Source organism: Sorex araneus, chromosome 5 (genome assembly GCF_027595985.1).
Source record: "Sorex araneus isolate mSorAra2 chromosome 5, mSorAra2.pri, whole genome shotgun sequence".
NCBI classification, from domain to species: Eukaryota; Metazoa; Chordata; class Mammalia; order Eulipotyphla; family Soricidae; genus Sorex; species Sorex araneus.
This window is the reverse complement of record NC_073306.1, coordinates 42,833,148-42,849,055: the sequence shown is the minus strand read 5'-3', so window position 1 is coordinate 42,849,055 and position 15,908 is coordinate 42,833,148. Positions and strand designations below refer to the sequence as shown.

At 58.5% G+C, this 15,908-nt stretch overlaps 1 protein-coding gene across 6 annotated transcripts in view; it reads right to left on the bottom strand.

The window, feature by feature from the left end:
• Positions 1–812: 812 nt before the first annotated feature.
• PHC2 (polyhomeotic homolog 2) overlaps positions 813–15,908 on the bottom strand; it is a 124,434-nt gene continuing 109,338 nt past the window's right edge. For all 6 annotated transcript variants that reach the window (XM_055140339.1, XM_004614272.2, XM_055140338.1 and 3 more), the window contains 6 exons: positions 10,391–10,593; positions 8,646–8,775; positions 7,794–7,908; positions 6,790–6,931; positions 5,166–5,442; positions 813–2,010 (listed from right to left, as the gene is read on the bottom strand). In XM_055140339.1, the coding sequence (XP_054996314.1) occupies positions 1,856–2,010; positions 5,166–5,442; positions 6,790–6,931; positions 7,794–7,908; positions 8,646–8,775; positions 10,391–10,593 (1,022 nt within the window). In that variant the 3' untranslated portion in view covers positions 813–1,855. The remainder of the gene's footprint in view (positions 2,011–5,165; positions 5,443–6,789; positions 6,932–7,793; positions 7,909–8,645; positions 8,776–10,390; positions 10,594–15,908) is intronic.

The window sequence follows — 15,908 nt, the reverse complement described above, 5'->3', positions numbered from 1 at the left end:
GCCCTCGCTCTGCTCAGCCATTTCCCCGCTCCTGCAGCCAGCGCCAGGGTGGACTAGCGGCTGGAGAGCTCTATTCTGGACAGGGCGCGGGAGCCCAGCGACCCGCCTCTTCCCTTCCGCACAGACGGATGCAGGGCCACACGCAGGGCGCAGGAGCTACTGTTCCCAGGCACACACTCGGCCCGGCCCCCGGCTGCACCTGGCCGGCCTAGCACTGTGGAAGGTGTGCCCCACCCAGCCCCCGCTAGCTCAGGTCCCCTCTTACAGGCACCCTCTGTCCTGCAGCCTGGCTCCGGGGTGCCTTATTCCCTTCCAGCAAGGCTGGGAATTGCTTTCTTGAAGTCAGTGGATGCGGATTCCAGACATTTAAAAAAAAAAAAATGAGGGCCACACCCAAGCGGTGCCTCAGGGCTTCCTCCTGGCTCTGCACTCAGGGGTCACTCCTGGCTGGGCTGCAGGCAGTAAGAGGTGGGGAAATCCAACCTGGGTTGGGCAGGTTAAGTGCCCAACCCAATGACCCATTGTACCCTCTCCAGCCCCTTAGGGCTTCTTCTCCCACTTCTCCTGGATTTGAGGGAACCAAACCCAGGGCCTCAAATGAGCAAGGAAGGGCCCTACTTCCAGGCCACATTCGGATCCCTCCCGGCACCCAAACCTGCTATGTGTGCAGAGCGAGCTGTGCCCTCCCAGGGGCAGGACGCTGACTGGGGGCGTGGCGAGGCTGGCTCCTCTCCCGGGAGTCTGGAGGGCCCAGTGAGCCGGCCACCCCTCCCCCTCCGGGTGAAAGGCAGCCCCAAGAAACACAAGGAGAATAGATTTTACAGTTTTATTTTGAAAAAACAAAAACAAAAGGTTAAAAAAGTCCTTCATTTCCAACCCTGCTTGCGGGAGTGGGGTCGAGTGGAGAGCAGGACAGGCTGAGAAAGGGCGCGCCCCTTTCCTGCCCAGCGCCCTGCGAGGGCCGGGCCCCAGGGGCACTCCTGCTCCTCTCCCCTGGGCGTTCTCTGGGGCCCGAGCCAGGCCCCAGGGCGGGCAGCGGCCGGCAGCAGGGAAGGGGCTTCGGAGACATGCTGAGGGCTGGGAAGGAAAGCCTCTCTGCTCGCGCCTCTGTGCGCTCACCGCCGCGTCTCTGTCTGTCTGTCTGTCCTTCCTCCTCCCCGCTCCCCTCCTGAGGCCGAGTGGAGTCCAGGACAAAGCACTAAGTGGCTGTTTGCTACAAAACACCTGGAGATGCCTAGCGGCCCTGGGCCTCGCCTGAGCCAGGCCCCAGTCAGTCACACAGTCACACACAGTTAAGGCGTCTGGGCCAGCAGGCGGGCCCCGCCGGGCCCAGCTTCTCTCTCTCCGCCAGCAGAGGGGAGGAGCGAGCCCCTGCCTCCGAGACAGGCTCGAGCGGGAGAAGCTGGTCCCCAGGAGCCAGCCGGGCCTGGAGAGCGGAGCGGGAGGAAGGCAGGCGGGCAAGGGCTCCCAGGCCGCTTGCGAGGCCCGACGGCTGCCCTGGGAAGTGACCCAACTCAGGTTGGGGAGCCCTGACCATAAACCCCCTGGAGAGTGGGGGACAGAGAGGGAGAAGGGAGCGGGGCGAGAGTAGTGGGGCTTTGGAGAAGCCAGTGCTGTCAGTATTTACAAGCGCAAAGCCCCATCTCCGGCACCACCTGCCTCTCCCTCCCGCGGGGGGAAGGCCCCTGAGAGCCTCTGGGGAGAGGCCTCCTCACCTCCTGCCACTGGCCGCACCCGGGGGTGGGGGGAGAGCCCCTTCCCTCCAGCTATCCTATCGGCCCCCTCGGGGGCCCCTCAGGAATGTCTGTCTGGCTCTGCAGGGGGCCGAAGCGCCCCGGCCAGGCCTGCTCGCGGCCTAGGAGTCCTTGAGCATGTTGATGCGCGCGTAGATCTTCAGGGCGGGCCCCAGCTTGATGTTCATGGCGCTCATCAGATGGTCCTCCTTGAGCAGCAGCAGGGCCTGCCCGTCGATCTCCTGGGCCCGGAACTCCTCTGCGATCTCCTGGCAGCCTGCGAGGGACAGTGCCGGAGACACGGTCAGTCGGTCAGAACCGCCCCTCACCTCCCGGTCTCCGGCGTGTGCCAGAGCCGCAGCCCCTGCCGGCTCCTGCTCGGCACAGACCAGTCCAGACTTGCTGCCCAGGGAGCCGAGCGGACCTGCCCCGGGCTGGAGAAGCGTGTGACAGCAAAGGACTCCCGGGGGCCCCCTCCAAGGGCACGGCAGCTGGCACCCTGCTCTCTGGGACGAGAGCTGCCAGGTGGTGAGGAGCAGACCCCGCCTGGAGAGGAACTAACCGAGATGCCGTCTGGAGCCCTGCCGTGTGTGGGCAGCTCCAGGGCCATCTCCACGCAGAGCCGCCCCCCCAATAAGACACCCCACTCTCTGCGGGGCACTGGAGCAGTCTCTCAGCGCCAGGAAACGCCGGTGCTTATAAAGAGGCCGCAGGTGGCGAATGGGGGTGGCGGTCTCTAAGGCAGAACTCCTAGCTTTGCTGCTGCTGCGGGAGGGGACGAGGCAGGGGGCCAAGACAAGGAATGAGGCACCGAGCAGAGACCAGGACCCAGACGGGGCCCACAGGCTTCTCACTGCTGCTCAGGTCAAGTGAGGGGTTAGTGAGAAGGTGCAGGAAAACTGCTCAAGGTAACGGAGCTAGAATTTGTTGGCTTTTAAAATCCCTCACTTAAGATGGCAAAATGATGCTAAAGGTTTAAAAAAGGAAAAAAAATAAAGGTAGAAAAAGTTTCTAGGCAAAGACCGAATCCAGTTAGGAGTGATTCCTGAGCTCAGAGGCAGGAGTTAAGCCTGAACATCACCAGGTATGGCCCCAAATCCAAAACAACAACACCCCTCCCACCACATCTGCAGCCAGAGCGACTGCACGGTAGGTAGGTGTTTGCTTTGCACATGGTAGACCAGGGATCAATCCCCAGCATCACATACGGTCCCTGGAGCACTGCCAGGAGTAATTCCTGAGCACAAAAGCCAGGAGCAATCCTTGAGTACTGCTAGGTGTGATACCCTTGGCCAAAAAAAAAAAAAAATCCATTTTGTCAAGAAACCTGTGGCAAGTGGCGGCTCTTCAAGTGGGGTTCAACTCACCCACACCCCAGCTAAGCTATGGGGGGGGCACGTAATTTTTCTTTCTTTACTGGACTCTTGTCTCTCCTCACCAATATTTCCTACCTAAACTATGTTTAACGACATTGAAATGGGGTGTGTGACAAAAGTCTTTTATTAGTAAGTCGTGAGGAAAATTGAATGTGCTACTTCTCAAGGAACTGCCACACAAAAGGCCGAGGGTTCTCTAGGCTTGTCTCAGCCTCTCGCTTCAAGTGGGGACTCTGACTCTTTATTGCTCTTGTTTGGGGCACCCACAGCAGCACTGCTGGCTCCTGCCAGGCCAAGTTGGGGGGCAGGGGGCATGCCCCATGCGATGCTGGGATGGGGCCCGGGGCTTGAGGCTATTAAGGGCGCTGCTTCCACTTGAGAAGCAGCCCCGTGTATAGGAAACTCATCTCAAAAGATATTTTTGGTTAGGTTTATTTTTTTTTTTTGGTCTAATGGAGTGAACTGCATCAGGATTCACAGAAGTCCACAAAGATCAACACTGGCAGAAACATGGCTGGCTCGGACCAGAAGCATCAGAGGTAAAAAAAAACAAAAAAAGCAGGAGGGGCTGGAGCCATAGCACAGCGGGTAGGGCGTTTGCCTTGCACAGCAGATCCGGGTTTGATTCCCAGCATCCCATATGGTCCCCTGATCCCCACCAGGAATAATTCCTGAGTGTAAAGCCAGGAGTAACCCCTATACATCACTGGGTGTGACCCAAAAAGCAAAAACAAAACCCAGAAAAACCCAAAAAGCAGGAAGTGGCTGAGCATCCATCTTCTCTGAAGCTCAGCGGCCTTTCACGGGACAGGGTGAAACACCGACAGCCCCTCCGGCTTCAGAGCGGGCTGCGCAGTGGCCCCTCCCTGAACGCCCGTGCGGGCAGCAGTGGCCCACCGGCTCTCCTGCCAGCTCAAGGGCTGCAGAGAGAGAAGGGTACGCTGCCCCCGGGCTCCCTCCGGCTTCAGACTGAGTCCTGGGCCCACGGCGCCTCGACCAGGGATCTGTGCTGTGAGAGTTCAGACACAGGGTGACGGTGGGCTCTGAGGCTGTTTCCAAAGGGAAACTGGGGTCCCATAACCCCTGCTGCTCCCGACAGTCAGGCGTCTCAGTCACCGGGACGCTGAGTTTGGGTCCCCAAGGACACACACTGTGGCCCGTGCCTGCGGGGGGACGGACTCCCTCGTCAGGCGCCCACCTGGGAAGAGCGAGGCCTCGTGTCAACAGTCACCGGGAACATGACAACCCCATGAGCGGGCCCCTTGGAAGGAGCCTCTGGATGGCGTCAGCCTTAGCGTCTATCTTAGTCCCAACTTCCCCAGACAGTGTGCGGCAGAACTGCCCAAATGCCCGGCCCCAGCAACTGGGGATGCAGCAGCAGGTAAGAACTGCACAGGATCGAGTGCAGAGCAGGATCTGGGGCCAGTCTGACCCGAGTTTCCTGACCCCTAGACCCACCTCCGCTGTCACACGGTGGCTGCCATCGACCCTGATCCCGACAGGTGCTTGGAAGAAGCCGTGAGGACGCCCCGAAAGCGCCCGAGAATGACGGGAGGTTTTGCTCTCAAGGTTCAGTTCTAGACTCCTGCCCTCCAACCCCCATTGCTCCTCCCGTACGGGGGATGAGGCCCAATACTCCTCACGGACGTTCATGTATCGATGTCCAGGCTTCTTCTTGGTACACACACTACAGCTGGCAACTGTTACTCCAAATTTTCTTCTTTTTCAGCAGTGCCAGGGACTGAACCCAGGGCCTCACATGCAAGGCATGGGCTCTCCCTCGGAGATAAAATTTTCCTCATTCTGATGTTCTCCTTGGCAGAAGTCTACCATCCCACCTGCCCTGGGGGATCAGCTAATGCCAGGATCACTCAGACTGCCCCTGTGTCAGCACGCGAAGAGACTCAGCTGCAGACAGTTCCTTCAAGTTTGTGTTCTACGTTCTCAGAGGCAGAAACCTCATCTTCATCTCTGCACCTCAATTCCTAAGTTGCCGACTGACTGGTCAGGTCCCTGGGTCCCTCCCTCCTCTTTCCCGGAACTCCCCAGGCCTTACCTGGCAGAGAGCGAATGAATTCATAGACGTCTTCTACGTTCCATTTGGTGGGCTCGCTCGGGAGGAAGTGGTGGCCCATGCCCACCAGGTCCCGCATGTGCATGTCAGGGAGCTCCAGGTCCCGCTGGCCTTGTCGCCGGCGGGAGGTGGATGAGCTGGCCGAGATGGGTGACAAGGGTTCCTCATAGCTCGAGTTATCTGAGCAACGGCTGGAGTCCTCCTGGCTGTGTGTTAACTGCAGCGCGGCCGTGACTGAGAGGGGTACAGCGCCTGTGGGCTGCGGGGAGAGGAGAGGCTTCCTCAGGATTGGAACATCAATCAAGGAGGCCAAGTGATGGGCCAAGGCAAGCCTGTCGGGGTTGCTCCCCTTCGACCTGGCCCACCACCCCGCTATGTCACTGGATCCCTGCATCAGGACGCGGTTTCCAAGCTGCCTCCTTCCCTAGGAGCGGGCACGGCAGTCACGTAGCATGTGTGTCATTTCTTGTCATTGAAATTTAACCAGGTGTCTGGGTCTCAGGGGAGGCCTATGAATCACCTGAAGTGGCATGTGAATATTTTGTAACACATGCCATTTTTTCCATCAACTTTTTTTTTTTTCCAGAAGGGCGTGTAGGGGTTGGGTGTCTAAGCCACATCTAACAGTGCTCAGAGACTATTCGTGGCTCTGTGCTCAGAGGTCACGCTGGTGGTGCTCCGGGGACATATGCCAGGCCCTGGACTGAGCTGGGGGCTGCTGCAGGAAAGGCGAGCACCTCTACACCATCTCTCCCTCCTGCCCTCTTTTATTTTTTTTCTTTATGGGTCACACCTGGTGATGCACAGGGGTTGCTCCTGGCTCTGCACTCAGGAATTACTCCTGGCTGTGCTCAGGGAACCATATGGGATGCTGGGGATCTAACCCAGGTCAGCCGGCCGGCCATGTGCAAGGCAAACGCCCTACCCCCTACCCCAGCTGTGCTATCTCCAGCCCCCCTCCAGCTCTCTTTTTAAAGACGTTGATAACCCCAACACTCAGCAGCAATAAAACACAGTTAATATTCTGAAACTTCAGGCAGGCTGTGGGTTCCCTCAGGGCAGAGCTTTTGCATACTGGAAGGCTCTACCCCCAGGGGCACTGGGTCCAGGGAAGGGGGCGTAGCAGCTTCTGGGCAATGGGGCAGGTGCTTTGTTCTCTTGAAGAAGGCCGATCTCTGATTTGCAGAGTGTGCCGAGAAAACCGAGGCAGCAAACCCAGGGAGTTCGGGAAAGTCTGCTTTAGGGCAAGTTGGCGCCTCTGTGTCTCGAGCAGAGGAGACTGTGGCAGACCCAGTGGGTTCCTGCTCAAGGAGGTAGCAAGGGCAGGGGGAGGTGTTACTTGCAGCCTTCCAGAAGAGACAGACAGGAGGGAACCAGAACAACCTGTCTCTTCCCGGGGCCAGGCAGGGAAGGCCGGATCCAGGGCCCCAGAAGACTGGCAGGAAGGGGTCATGTCAGGGCAGGTCGGGACAGGGACATCCCGAGTGCTGCTGGGGCTTCAGGGGGCAGACTGGCGGCCTGAGTCGGAGGGGCGGGGGTGTCCTGGGCGCCCGGAGAAGGGAGGCTAGAGTGGTGAGGACTGAGCTTTGGCCCACAGCCCACTCACCTGCTTCTTGGTGTCCTTGGTAAGTGTTGGCAGACTGGCTTTGCTGGCACGGCGGCGGTTGTGGGTTGTGGTTGCCGCCTTCTGCAGCTTACTTCGGTCAGAGTGGAAAAGACCCACTCGCTTGGTGCACCCCACATTGTACCTGCCAGAGTCGGAGAACAAGGGGAGTCAGAGCAGTCAGAGGTGTGTGGGCCCCCGGCAAAGCCCACCTGTCCTTCCCAGTCCTGTGTCCATCACCAGCATGGTGGCTCTGGGCAGCACATGCTGTTTCTGACTATGGTTCCAGCTGATCCACAGCCGTGCCAGGACCCCCGCATCCTGCCGGACAGAGCCTGGCACAGCTCCACAGAGGTGGTCCTGACGAGTCTCTGGGAAGGCTGACAAGGGCCTTACTCCAGCTGGCACATGGACACCTCTGCCTGAGGAGCCCTAGAGGTTTCCTCTGTGATCAGAGGGCAGGACTTCAAGGTCAGCTGCCCCTCCACCTTGGTACAAAGACCACCTAGGTCTTCACTGCCAGGAGCCGAATCCCAGGTCTCTGACATCAGGCACGTTCGCTTCTCCTTTGTGCCTCTGGCTCCTGATGTATCCCAGGGCCAGTCCTGCCTCACAGGAGGATTCTGGACATCAGGTGACGTGCCCGTCAGCTGGTAGCACACAGAGCAGCTCGAGACAAACCATGCTGGGCCCTCCTATTCTCACAGGCCTTTTAAGCTGGGGGTTCAGAGGGAAGGCCATTAGCGCAGTGGCCCTGGCCAGAGCTGGTGGGGAGTCCCCTACCCCAAGGCACAAGAAGGGCTGGGGTGGGCAGGGGGCCCTAGGACTAGGGCCCTGCTTCTGGGTGTGCCTGCAGCCACGTGGCGCCAGTGCTGGACCTGCTGGCCAGCCGGCACAGGAAGCTGGGGAAGCCACGGGAGGGCCTGCTGGGTGGACTGTGCCCAGAGCAGGGCAGAGGCACAGCTCTGAAGGGAGGGGGAGGCCCGGGCCGCACTGAAACCACTCACCTCTTTGCACAAGCCATGGAACAGAAGCGCTTGGAACGCTTGAACTTGTAGGCAAAGTCCACCCGGCCACAGAGCTCACACTTGAGTTTGAGGGGGGTACCCTCCTCTTTGGATTCTGAAAGGCAGCGGAAATGTAAGGGGAGAATGAGCCTTTGTCACAGCACTGCCAGCCCCCCCCAGGGGACACCCTGTTCTGTGCCCACAGACGTGACTCCCAGCAACAGTTCAGCTTGGAAACCGCCCAACTGTTGGGCCGGAGCGAGCGTACAGCCAATCCTGCTGCAATACGCGGCACCACGTATGGTCCCGGATACCGCAGCGATCACTAATGGCCTGAGCATGGCTGGGCATACCCCCCGCCCACCACACGGGTAGAATGGGAAATGCCCAACTGCCTGGCCTCTGATTCCAAGGAGTTGGGTTCCCTGTCCCTGCCCCAGTGTAGCAGGGGCGGGCGGGGGGGGGGGGTGCCCCCTGACAGATTTCCTTTGCAGCAACGTGGATCTGAGGCAAAGCCCAGGCAGATGAGTGTCAGCACCCATCCTGACCGCTGGCTCTGGGTGAGAGCAGGATGCCTGCTAGCACCTGGCCCACGGGATGCGCCTGCCCTTGGACATGGCTGTGACAGGCAGGAGCATGGCGCCTGAGGCCGCGAAGGCAGAGCTCCCCCAGTCACTGTCCAGCCTGCCGGTGAGGCACGGGGAGGAACAGCTCCTGGAGAGGCCTGGCTGCAGAGGCCGGGGACAAGCAGTCCCTAAAGGGTGGGCCTCCGCCTGTTTCCCGGGAACGGGGAAATGCTGGCGAGGCTGCAGTGCTCAGACTCCCGCCAGACCCCGGGTCCGAGGAACTCACCTTGCAGATAGGGCTCCTCCATCTCGGAGTCAGTGGTGGTGGTGTGGTCCTGCTGGGGAAGTTTCTCAGGCAAGAACCCCTGTGCATACTTCTTCTTGAGATTCCCCACCAGCAGGGACGAACGTCCCACCTGGAGGACAGAGGGACACGGAGGCCATGAGGCGCGGGCAGGGGATGGTTCTCTGCTCTTTAGTCGCATCATCAACACATGTACAAAGCACCCCAGCACCAAAGCCAGCCCCGAGTTCATCATCCCTGGGGCCCTGAGGCCAGATGCCCAGGGGCACCCAAGCACCCGGTTCCCGTCACAGGGATGACTTCAGTTCAGCACCAGAGGACAGCCTGGCGCTCAGGACAGCGGCCACTCTCGCCAGAGTCTGAGCCCAGTGCTCACTCGGCATGCAGGAGGAATGGGGCTGGCGTGTGCCCGTGCGCCCCATCCTCCCAGCAGGCTTCTGTCTTGCCGCTGCTCCCCACCCTCCCCGGACCTCGAGGCTGCCGTGGCGGGGAGCAGGAGAAGGCGGGCTTCAGACAGAGAGCAAATGCCCTCTGGCTGCCAGTGCCAGGTGAGGTCTCTCTGCGGCCCCCGCGCGGGCAGACTGGAGGCTAGCGTACAGCGGGGCTGTGGTCCATCAGCACCCATCCCAGCGGAGGCTGACAGCCCAGAGCTGCTCAGAGTGAAACGCTCCAGGTCAATGTCCAGACCATCAGCCTTGAGTGACCTCTGGAGAGAGGACAAGGACCTGTTTGCCTCTGGCCTTTTTTTCGTTGTTGTTATTGTTTGTTTTTTGGGGGCCACACCCAGCAATGCTCAGGGGTTACTCCTGGCACTGCACTTAGTAATCACTCCTGGCAGTGCTTGGGGAATGCCAGAGATCAAACTGGAGTCAGCTGTGTGCAAGGCAAGAGCCTTACCCACTCTACTATCCCTCTGGCCCCTGCCTTTGGCATTTTTTGGCACTTTTTGAAGAGCAGCTAGTTCACCCATCGCTGCGGATGATGCTCCAAGTTTTCTGCTGATTAGCCAAACCACTCATGGGTGCCAAGAATGAGCAAAAGGCAGATGGCATCCCACAAACAGGCGGGCCTGGCTTGGCTCCCCTCTCCCACGGGGCAGGCCCACCTGTCCCCTGGCTCAAGAATCGGCTTGGGCTTTGTCCTGATAAACCAACTTCTTGGCTCCTTCAGATTCCCTTTGGACTGATGCTTTCACTGGAGACCCTTGGCGGGTCCTTTTTGAAGCACCCCTGGCTGTCACTCTTCCTCTTCTGAGGCTTTCTGTCTGTCCCCAGAAACGCAGCTGCAGGCGGCCACCCCATTCTCGTTGCCCACACCTCCTGAGAGGTCTGTTCCACAGATTCCCCTTGTTCTAACTGTCAGAGTTCTGCCATTCAGAGGGTGTGGCCCTCAAGGCAGAATGCGGTCTCATTTCCCAGAGTGCATCATCTTGTCCTGGGCACCCCAGTGCGAACCCCCTTCTACCCAAAGAATCGCACATGCGCAGAGGGGGAAAGCACAGGGTCTGTGCGACCTTCTGGTGCATGTGGGGAGGGGCCGCCATCACCCCAATCACTGACCCCTGCCACAATCCCAGAAAGCAGCAAGCCCTGACATCCTGGAGGGGAAAATCAACAAGAGCAAACGGATCACATTCCTGGAAATTTACATGGAAATGTAAAAATAGTCTAATACACATCTGAAATATACTTAAAAAAAAAAAAGAGGGGAAAAGAAGTAGTCCGTACCGGGAAAGGCTCCGCCCCCTCCTGGATCACAAACCCTTCGATAACATGCGTCAGGATTTGGGGTTTCACAATGGCCTGTGGTGGTTTATTCTCACCATTCTGGGGGGCAGTGCCGGTGATGCTGGAGGCAGAGTTTCCGTTCCCTGAGGTCATGCCGGGGCTGCTGAGGTCGGTCAGTGCATGAACAATGCCCTGCCCTGTCTCTGTACAAAGGAAGCAGGAAAACACAAGCACAGTGGTCAGAACCCGCGAGCAGACCGGCAGGGGCTCCACGTGCGCCCTCTGCTGGGGGAGCCACACAGGTGCGAAGCAGGCAGGCCCGTCTGGGTCCCGGTCCTCGGGAGGTCTTGGGGGACACCCACGCCTTGAGACCACCCAGTGCATGGTGGAAGGTTCTTTCCTCTTCTGTCGGGGACTGAAGCCGGGCCTCGACGCAGGCAGCCCTGCGCTGACCGGGAACTCTCTCCTGGCCCTGGTAAGTTTAGCCAGGTTAAATGGAGGAGGAATTAAGGCCGTGATCCACAGTGAGCTGCACGAGGTAACACTTCAAGGGAGAAAAATAAAATCCAGGTGATATTTCCAATAAAGACGAGAGCCGGAACTGGGCAGAGGGCTTGGGTGTGGTGGGGCCCGGGGCGAGAAAGCTAACCGGAGCCTGGAGATGGATTAGATTTTAACATCCTGCGAAACGTTAAGAGAACTGAACTAAATTCCAGGAATTAAAGAAACCTGGGGGGGAAGCCCCAACGCCAACACCATCCCGAAGAACCACTGAGCTGAGGCCACTGTTAAGACACACAGGTGCCCTGTCCGGCGGGCAGTACCGAGCGGCTCCCAGTCAGGCCGCTGCCAAGCATCAGCTACGTGTCCACTCTGATGCCCCGCCAGATGCCCTCCCCACCCTCTCACGGACATCCTCCCCCCATCCGTCCACTGACATGCCCCCTCGCCCCGTGGACACCCCATATCCCCCTTCAGCAGTCTGGGGAATGAGCCCTGAGCCCAGAGCCCAGAATAGCCCACGTACGGCCTGGTGTGACCCTCCCCAAAAAAAGCACCCCCCAAACAAAACAAAACCCAAGAGAAAAATAATTTTTCTATGTTTACGAAACACTAGACTCCGAATTAGGGAGTAAAACATTTTTACTTCTTCATACTCAAAACAGTCACTATAAATTACTATTTTGTGGTGAGATTTGCGATCTTTAACTGGCATGAGAGCATCTTCATAGAAAATGGACTTTTAGGGAGAAATTTTATTAAGAGAAAAGAAAATGCACTCAAAAGAACATGCGCTTCTACAGAGAAAAGGGGAAGAGCCTCAGGAAATACATGCCACACATTTCATGAAATTCTTAATGAGGGTCTGGAGTGAGAGTAGGGCACCTGCCTTGCACTCGGCTGACCGGAGTTCAATCCTCAGCACATATGGTCAGTACCCTGAGCCCAACAGAAGTGATTCCTGAGCACAGAGCCAGGAGTAAGCCCTGAGCATCACTGGGTGTGGCTCCAAAATAAACAACAAACGAAAGAGAACGTTTAGGCCAGAACATAGCAGGAAAGGTGTTTGCCTTGCATGCAGCTGACCCTGCACCCAAGGGTCAACCCAAGGACAATCCCCAGCATCCCACCCATCCCTCCAGGGGAAGATTCCACACTTCACAGTGGGTGACTCCAGAAGAAATGCCTAATAGTCTTTTTTCTTGGGGGGGGGCACACCTCAGAGCTTATTTTATTTTTATTTATTTTTAAATTGAGACACCGTGAGAACAGGTACAGGGCTTTCAGGATCGAGTCTCAGTCATACTCTGCTCAAACACCCATCCCTTCACCAGTGCACATGTTCCACCACCAAGAACCCCAGCATACCCCCTCTCCCACTCCCCCTCTGCCTGTGTGGCAGATGATTTTCACCTTACTCTTTCCTTACTTTAATTACATTCCATTTTCGACAGGAAACTCACTATCATTATTTGGAGTTCTTCCTTCAGCAGACAGACCTGTCGGAATGGCATCATTAGAGTTGCTCAGAGCCTACTCCTGGGCTCTACACTCAGGGTTCACTCCGGGCAGCGCTGGAGTGTTGTTTGTTTTGGAGCCACACCCAGTGACGCTCAGGGCCTACTCCTGGCTCTGTGCTCAGGCATCACTTCCGTTGGGCTCAGGGTACTGACCGTACGTGCTGAGGACTGAAGCCGGGTCAGCCGAGTGCAAGGCAAGTGCCCTACTATCACTCCAGGCCCTTATAAAGAATTTCGTGAAAGACTTTTAACCAACGTACTGATCATTTTTAGTGTGTCACACACAGCACTGGGCTGTGTTTCACAGCTAGCCTGTTGTAAAGAAATGATGTTCCCTTCTTTTAGGAACTGCTGGGTTAAAGGTGGCATCAGTCCACAGGTGGTGTGAGAGAGAGAATAACCCCGGGAAGTGGGCAGGGAGCAGCACAGAATGAGGCGATGAGGCTGGAGCCTCTCAAACAGGAAGGCAGGCAGGGGTGGGAGCAATGGCACATCGGGTAAGGTGTTTTCCATGCAGGGGTCGACCCAGGTTGATGCCCAGCCCCCCTATGGGCCCCTGAGCCCCACCAGGAGTGATCCCTTAAAACAGAGTTAGATCCCTAGGCCTGGTGCACTGTGGGTGTGGCCCCAAAACACAACAACAACAAATCCAAAGACCAAAAATATCCAGGGAGGTGGCCCTGAGAGGTGCACCCGAAGGGGGGCCAGTGACCAGCAGTGGACAAACAACGTTCACCAGCTCAGGAGCTGAGCCAAAACTGATTCTGGGAAGCCAAGAAGTTTGGGAATTTTTTTTTTTTAAGGAGGGGTGGTGAGGGGGAGGGGATGACAACATTATTAAGAGACCCTTTTTTTCCTTCCCAACCAGCAAAACAAGAAACAGCACCCTTTAACTGTGACATCAGAGACTGTTCTTCTCCACTGTGACAGGCATCCAAGGGGGCGGGGGGACTTTGTGAACATACAAAGGCTTACAGTATTTTATGCTGCAGTCATCTTCCAGGCTAACACGTCACCATCTGCTTCAGTAACAGAGGACTTTGGACTATTTCTGGAATGACCAAACACAATCTCACCCCCTGCCAAGCTCAGCACACTGAGATTAATTTAATCTTCTTCCTGTTCCCCCACCGTTCTGCAGTCCTGTGCCCTACTGGGGGAAAGCAGTTTAATAGCAAAACCTGCAAAATCCTGCCGTGTCGGGCCGGCCGGAGGTCAGAGAACAGACCAAGTGCTCCCTCCCTCTGTGACTTCCTTGTTCCACTCTTCCCAACCCTCTTAGGGCTCTAAATGCTGCTGGAATCCCCACAGGTCTCAAGGACCGCAGGAAGGTAGGGGCCAGGACACCCGCAGTAGGAGGTGTGGGGGTGCCGTGGGCTGCTGGGTCGCATCTAGTCTGACGACGGCTGGCACAAAGGGCCAAGCACTCAGATCCATACGAAAGCAGCATGTGCATGTGTGTGTGTGTGTGTGTGTGTGTGTGTGTGTGTGGAGGGGGGGAATCATTATGCAATATAGTCTCAGTGTCTAGGCGGCTTCTCAGTTCCATGCCATTTGTGGGCCCCAGCAGAAACAGCCCCTCGAGGGTGTCGGGGGGACCCCCTCCAAATAGGGCCCCTAGCGCAGGAAGAACACCCAGAGGCTGTGTCTGTGGAGCCCGGCTCCGGGGCCGGCCACCTCTGCTAGGAAAAGGGGAGGGCTCCTCGGGCAGGGCGCCGTCTCCGTCACCCCGAAGTCTGACCCCGACTCCTCCGCAGGACAGACACTCCCCGCCAGCTCAGCCTCAGTGCTGCCCCCAGGCTCTGTGCTCTCGGGCTCTCTGGAGCACCAAGACAAGCACCCAGGCAGCAGCGCCGGGCAGCAGGTCACTTTCTGAGGGGAGAGTGGACTCAGAGCAACATGCAGCAGGGGCGCTCCCGACACGGGGTTCTGAAGGAGAGGAACTGGCCGTCTAGTCACAGCAGGTTTTTCTCCAGCAGGAGGGAGAAGGAGCACTGCGGCACCCCTGAAGGCCACCGGAGACCTTGAACGCCGGCCTCAGGCGCCGGGGAGAGCACAGGAGGACCTCTAGGGGCAGAGGCGGGGAGAGGCCTACGCAAACAGCTGTGCCGCAGGGCCGGCACAACTCCGCGGGAAGGGCTTTCTGGCCTTGCATGCGGCTGACCCAGGTTTGAGTCCTGGCACCGCACTCGGTTCCGGAGACTGCCAGGAGTGATCCCTGAGCGCAGAGCCACTGGATGTGGCCCCAAGGCAAAAGAGCTGCGCCTCAGGGCAAGTCTGCACACTGGGATGTGCCTCGGTACTAAGTTTTAACTAATTATTTGGGGTCTGGCCACTATCTCATCGCCCCTGAAACGGGGGCGGGAGGGGGCGGGGAGGAACCGAAGGGAGCGGGCAAACGAGAACACGGCCATCTGCGAGACGCAAATTTGGCAGGACACAAGCCAAGGAAGGCTGCCTGCCCTTGGCGGGGCCGACTCTACAGGCCCTCTGGAGCCACGCTCACTGTCCCTGGCCAAGGACAGGGGACAGCAGGGTTCCTGGACAGCGAGTCTGAGCAGAGCACTGCACGGGAGCCTGGACCCCACACGAGGGAGGCCGAGAGCCGCAACACAAATGCCTGCTCTGGGGCGGGGGGCTGCCACCAGCCTTCCTGTCTCGACAGCTACACTCAGGCCTGAAGATGAGTGCCGCTCAAAGGGCAGGTGGTGAGCCACTGCAAATGCACCCCTTCGTGGGCTTCCCTGCCCCAGACCCCAGGGAGAAAAGTGAAGCACAAGGGAGGAACCGGGGCTCTACCTGGAGACACCCCCACCCCCCACCACACACACAGAGCTTGGTCACGGAGACTCACTGGGCTAACCTTTAGAATGCAAGTTCACACCTGCTGGGGGGTGGGGTGCACTTCACTCCCCCGCACAGGGACAGAGGAACGGGGGGGTGGGGCTCAACTGAGGCCCTGGGCCCTGACACAGGGCCCGGGGACCTGGGTCTAACCACCTGGCTCTCCAGACTCCGAAGACGCGCCCACGGTTCAAAGCACGCATCTGAGGGCCAAGGCCGGAGTGGATCCCGCTCACACGGCAAGCCGGCTCCTCTACAGCCCTGGGGCAGGTGGCGAGTGCGGGGAGGCGGCAGAAGCCCACGCCAGGCCTCGTGAGTGCTGCGGAGGCCGTGGGAAGCCCCGGCCGCTCTGCAGGTCTTCACACCACCCTGCTCCTCAGGCCGCTCTCTGCAGACAAAGCAACGGTGGCCCATGCTGAAGGATGCTCCAGAGTGGGCAGGAAGTGGCGGGGACAGGAAGACCCCTGGGGAACTCCGCGGAGCAGGATGGCAAGTGCAGGTGGGGGGACCCCTTATTGCCGCGGAGCTCCTGCCGGGGCGCTGGACAGAATTCGAGGGAGGCTGGGCCCGGGGCCGCAGACCTGCCCTGGGGTCCCTCGGCTCTGGGGAAGGGGAGCCCCTGGTGCTCACGGCAGCCCGCGATTACCATACAG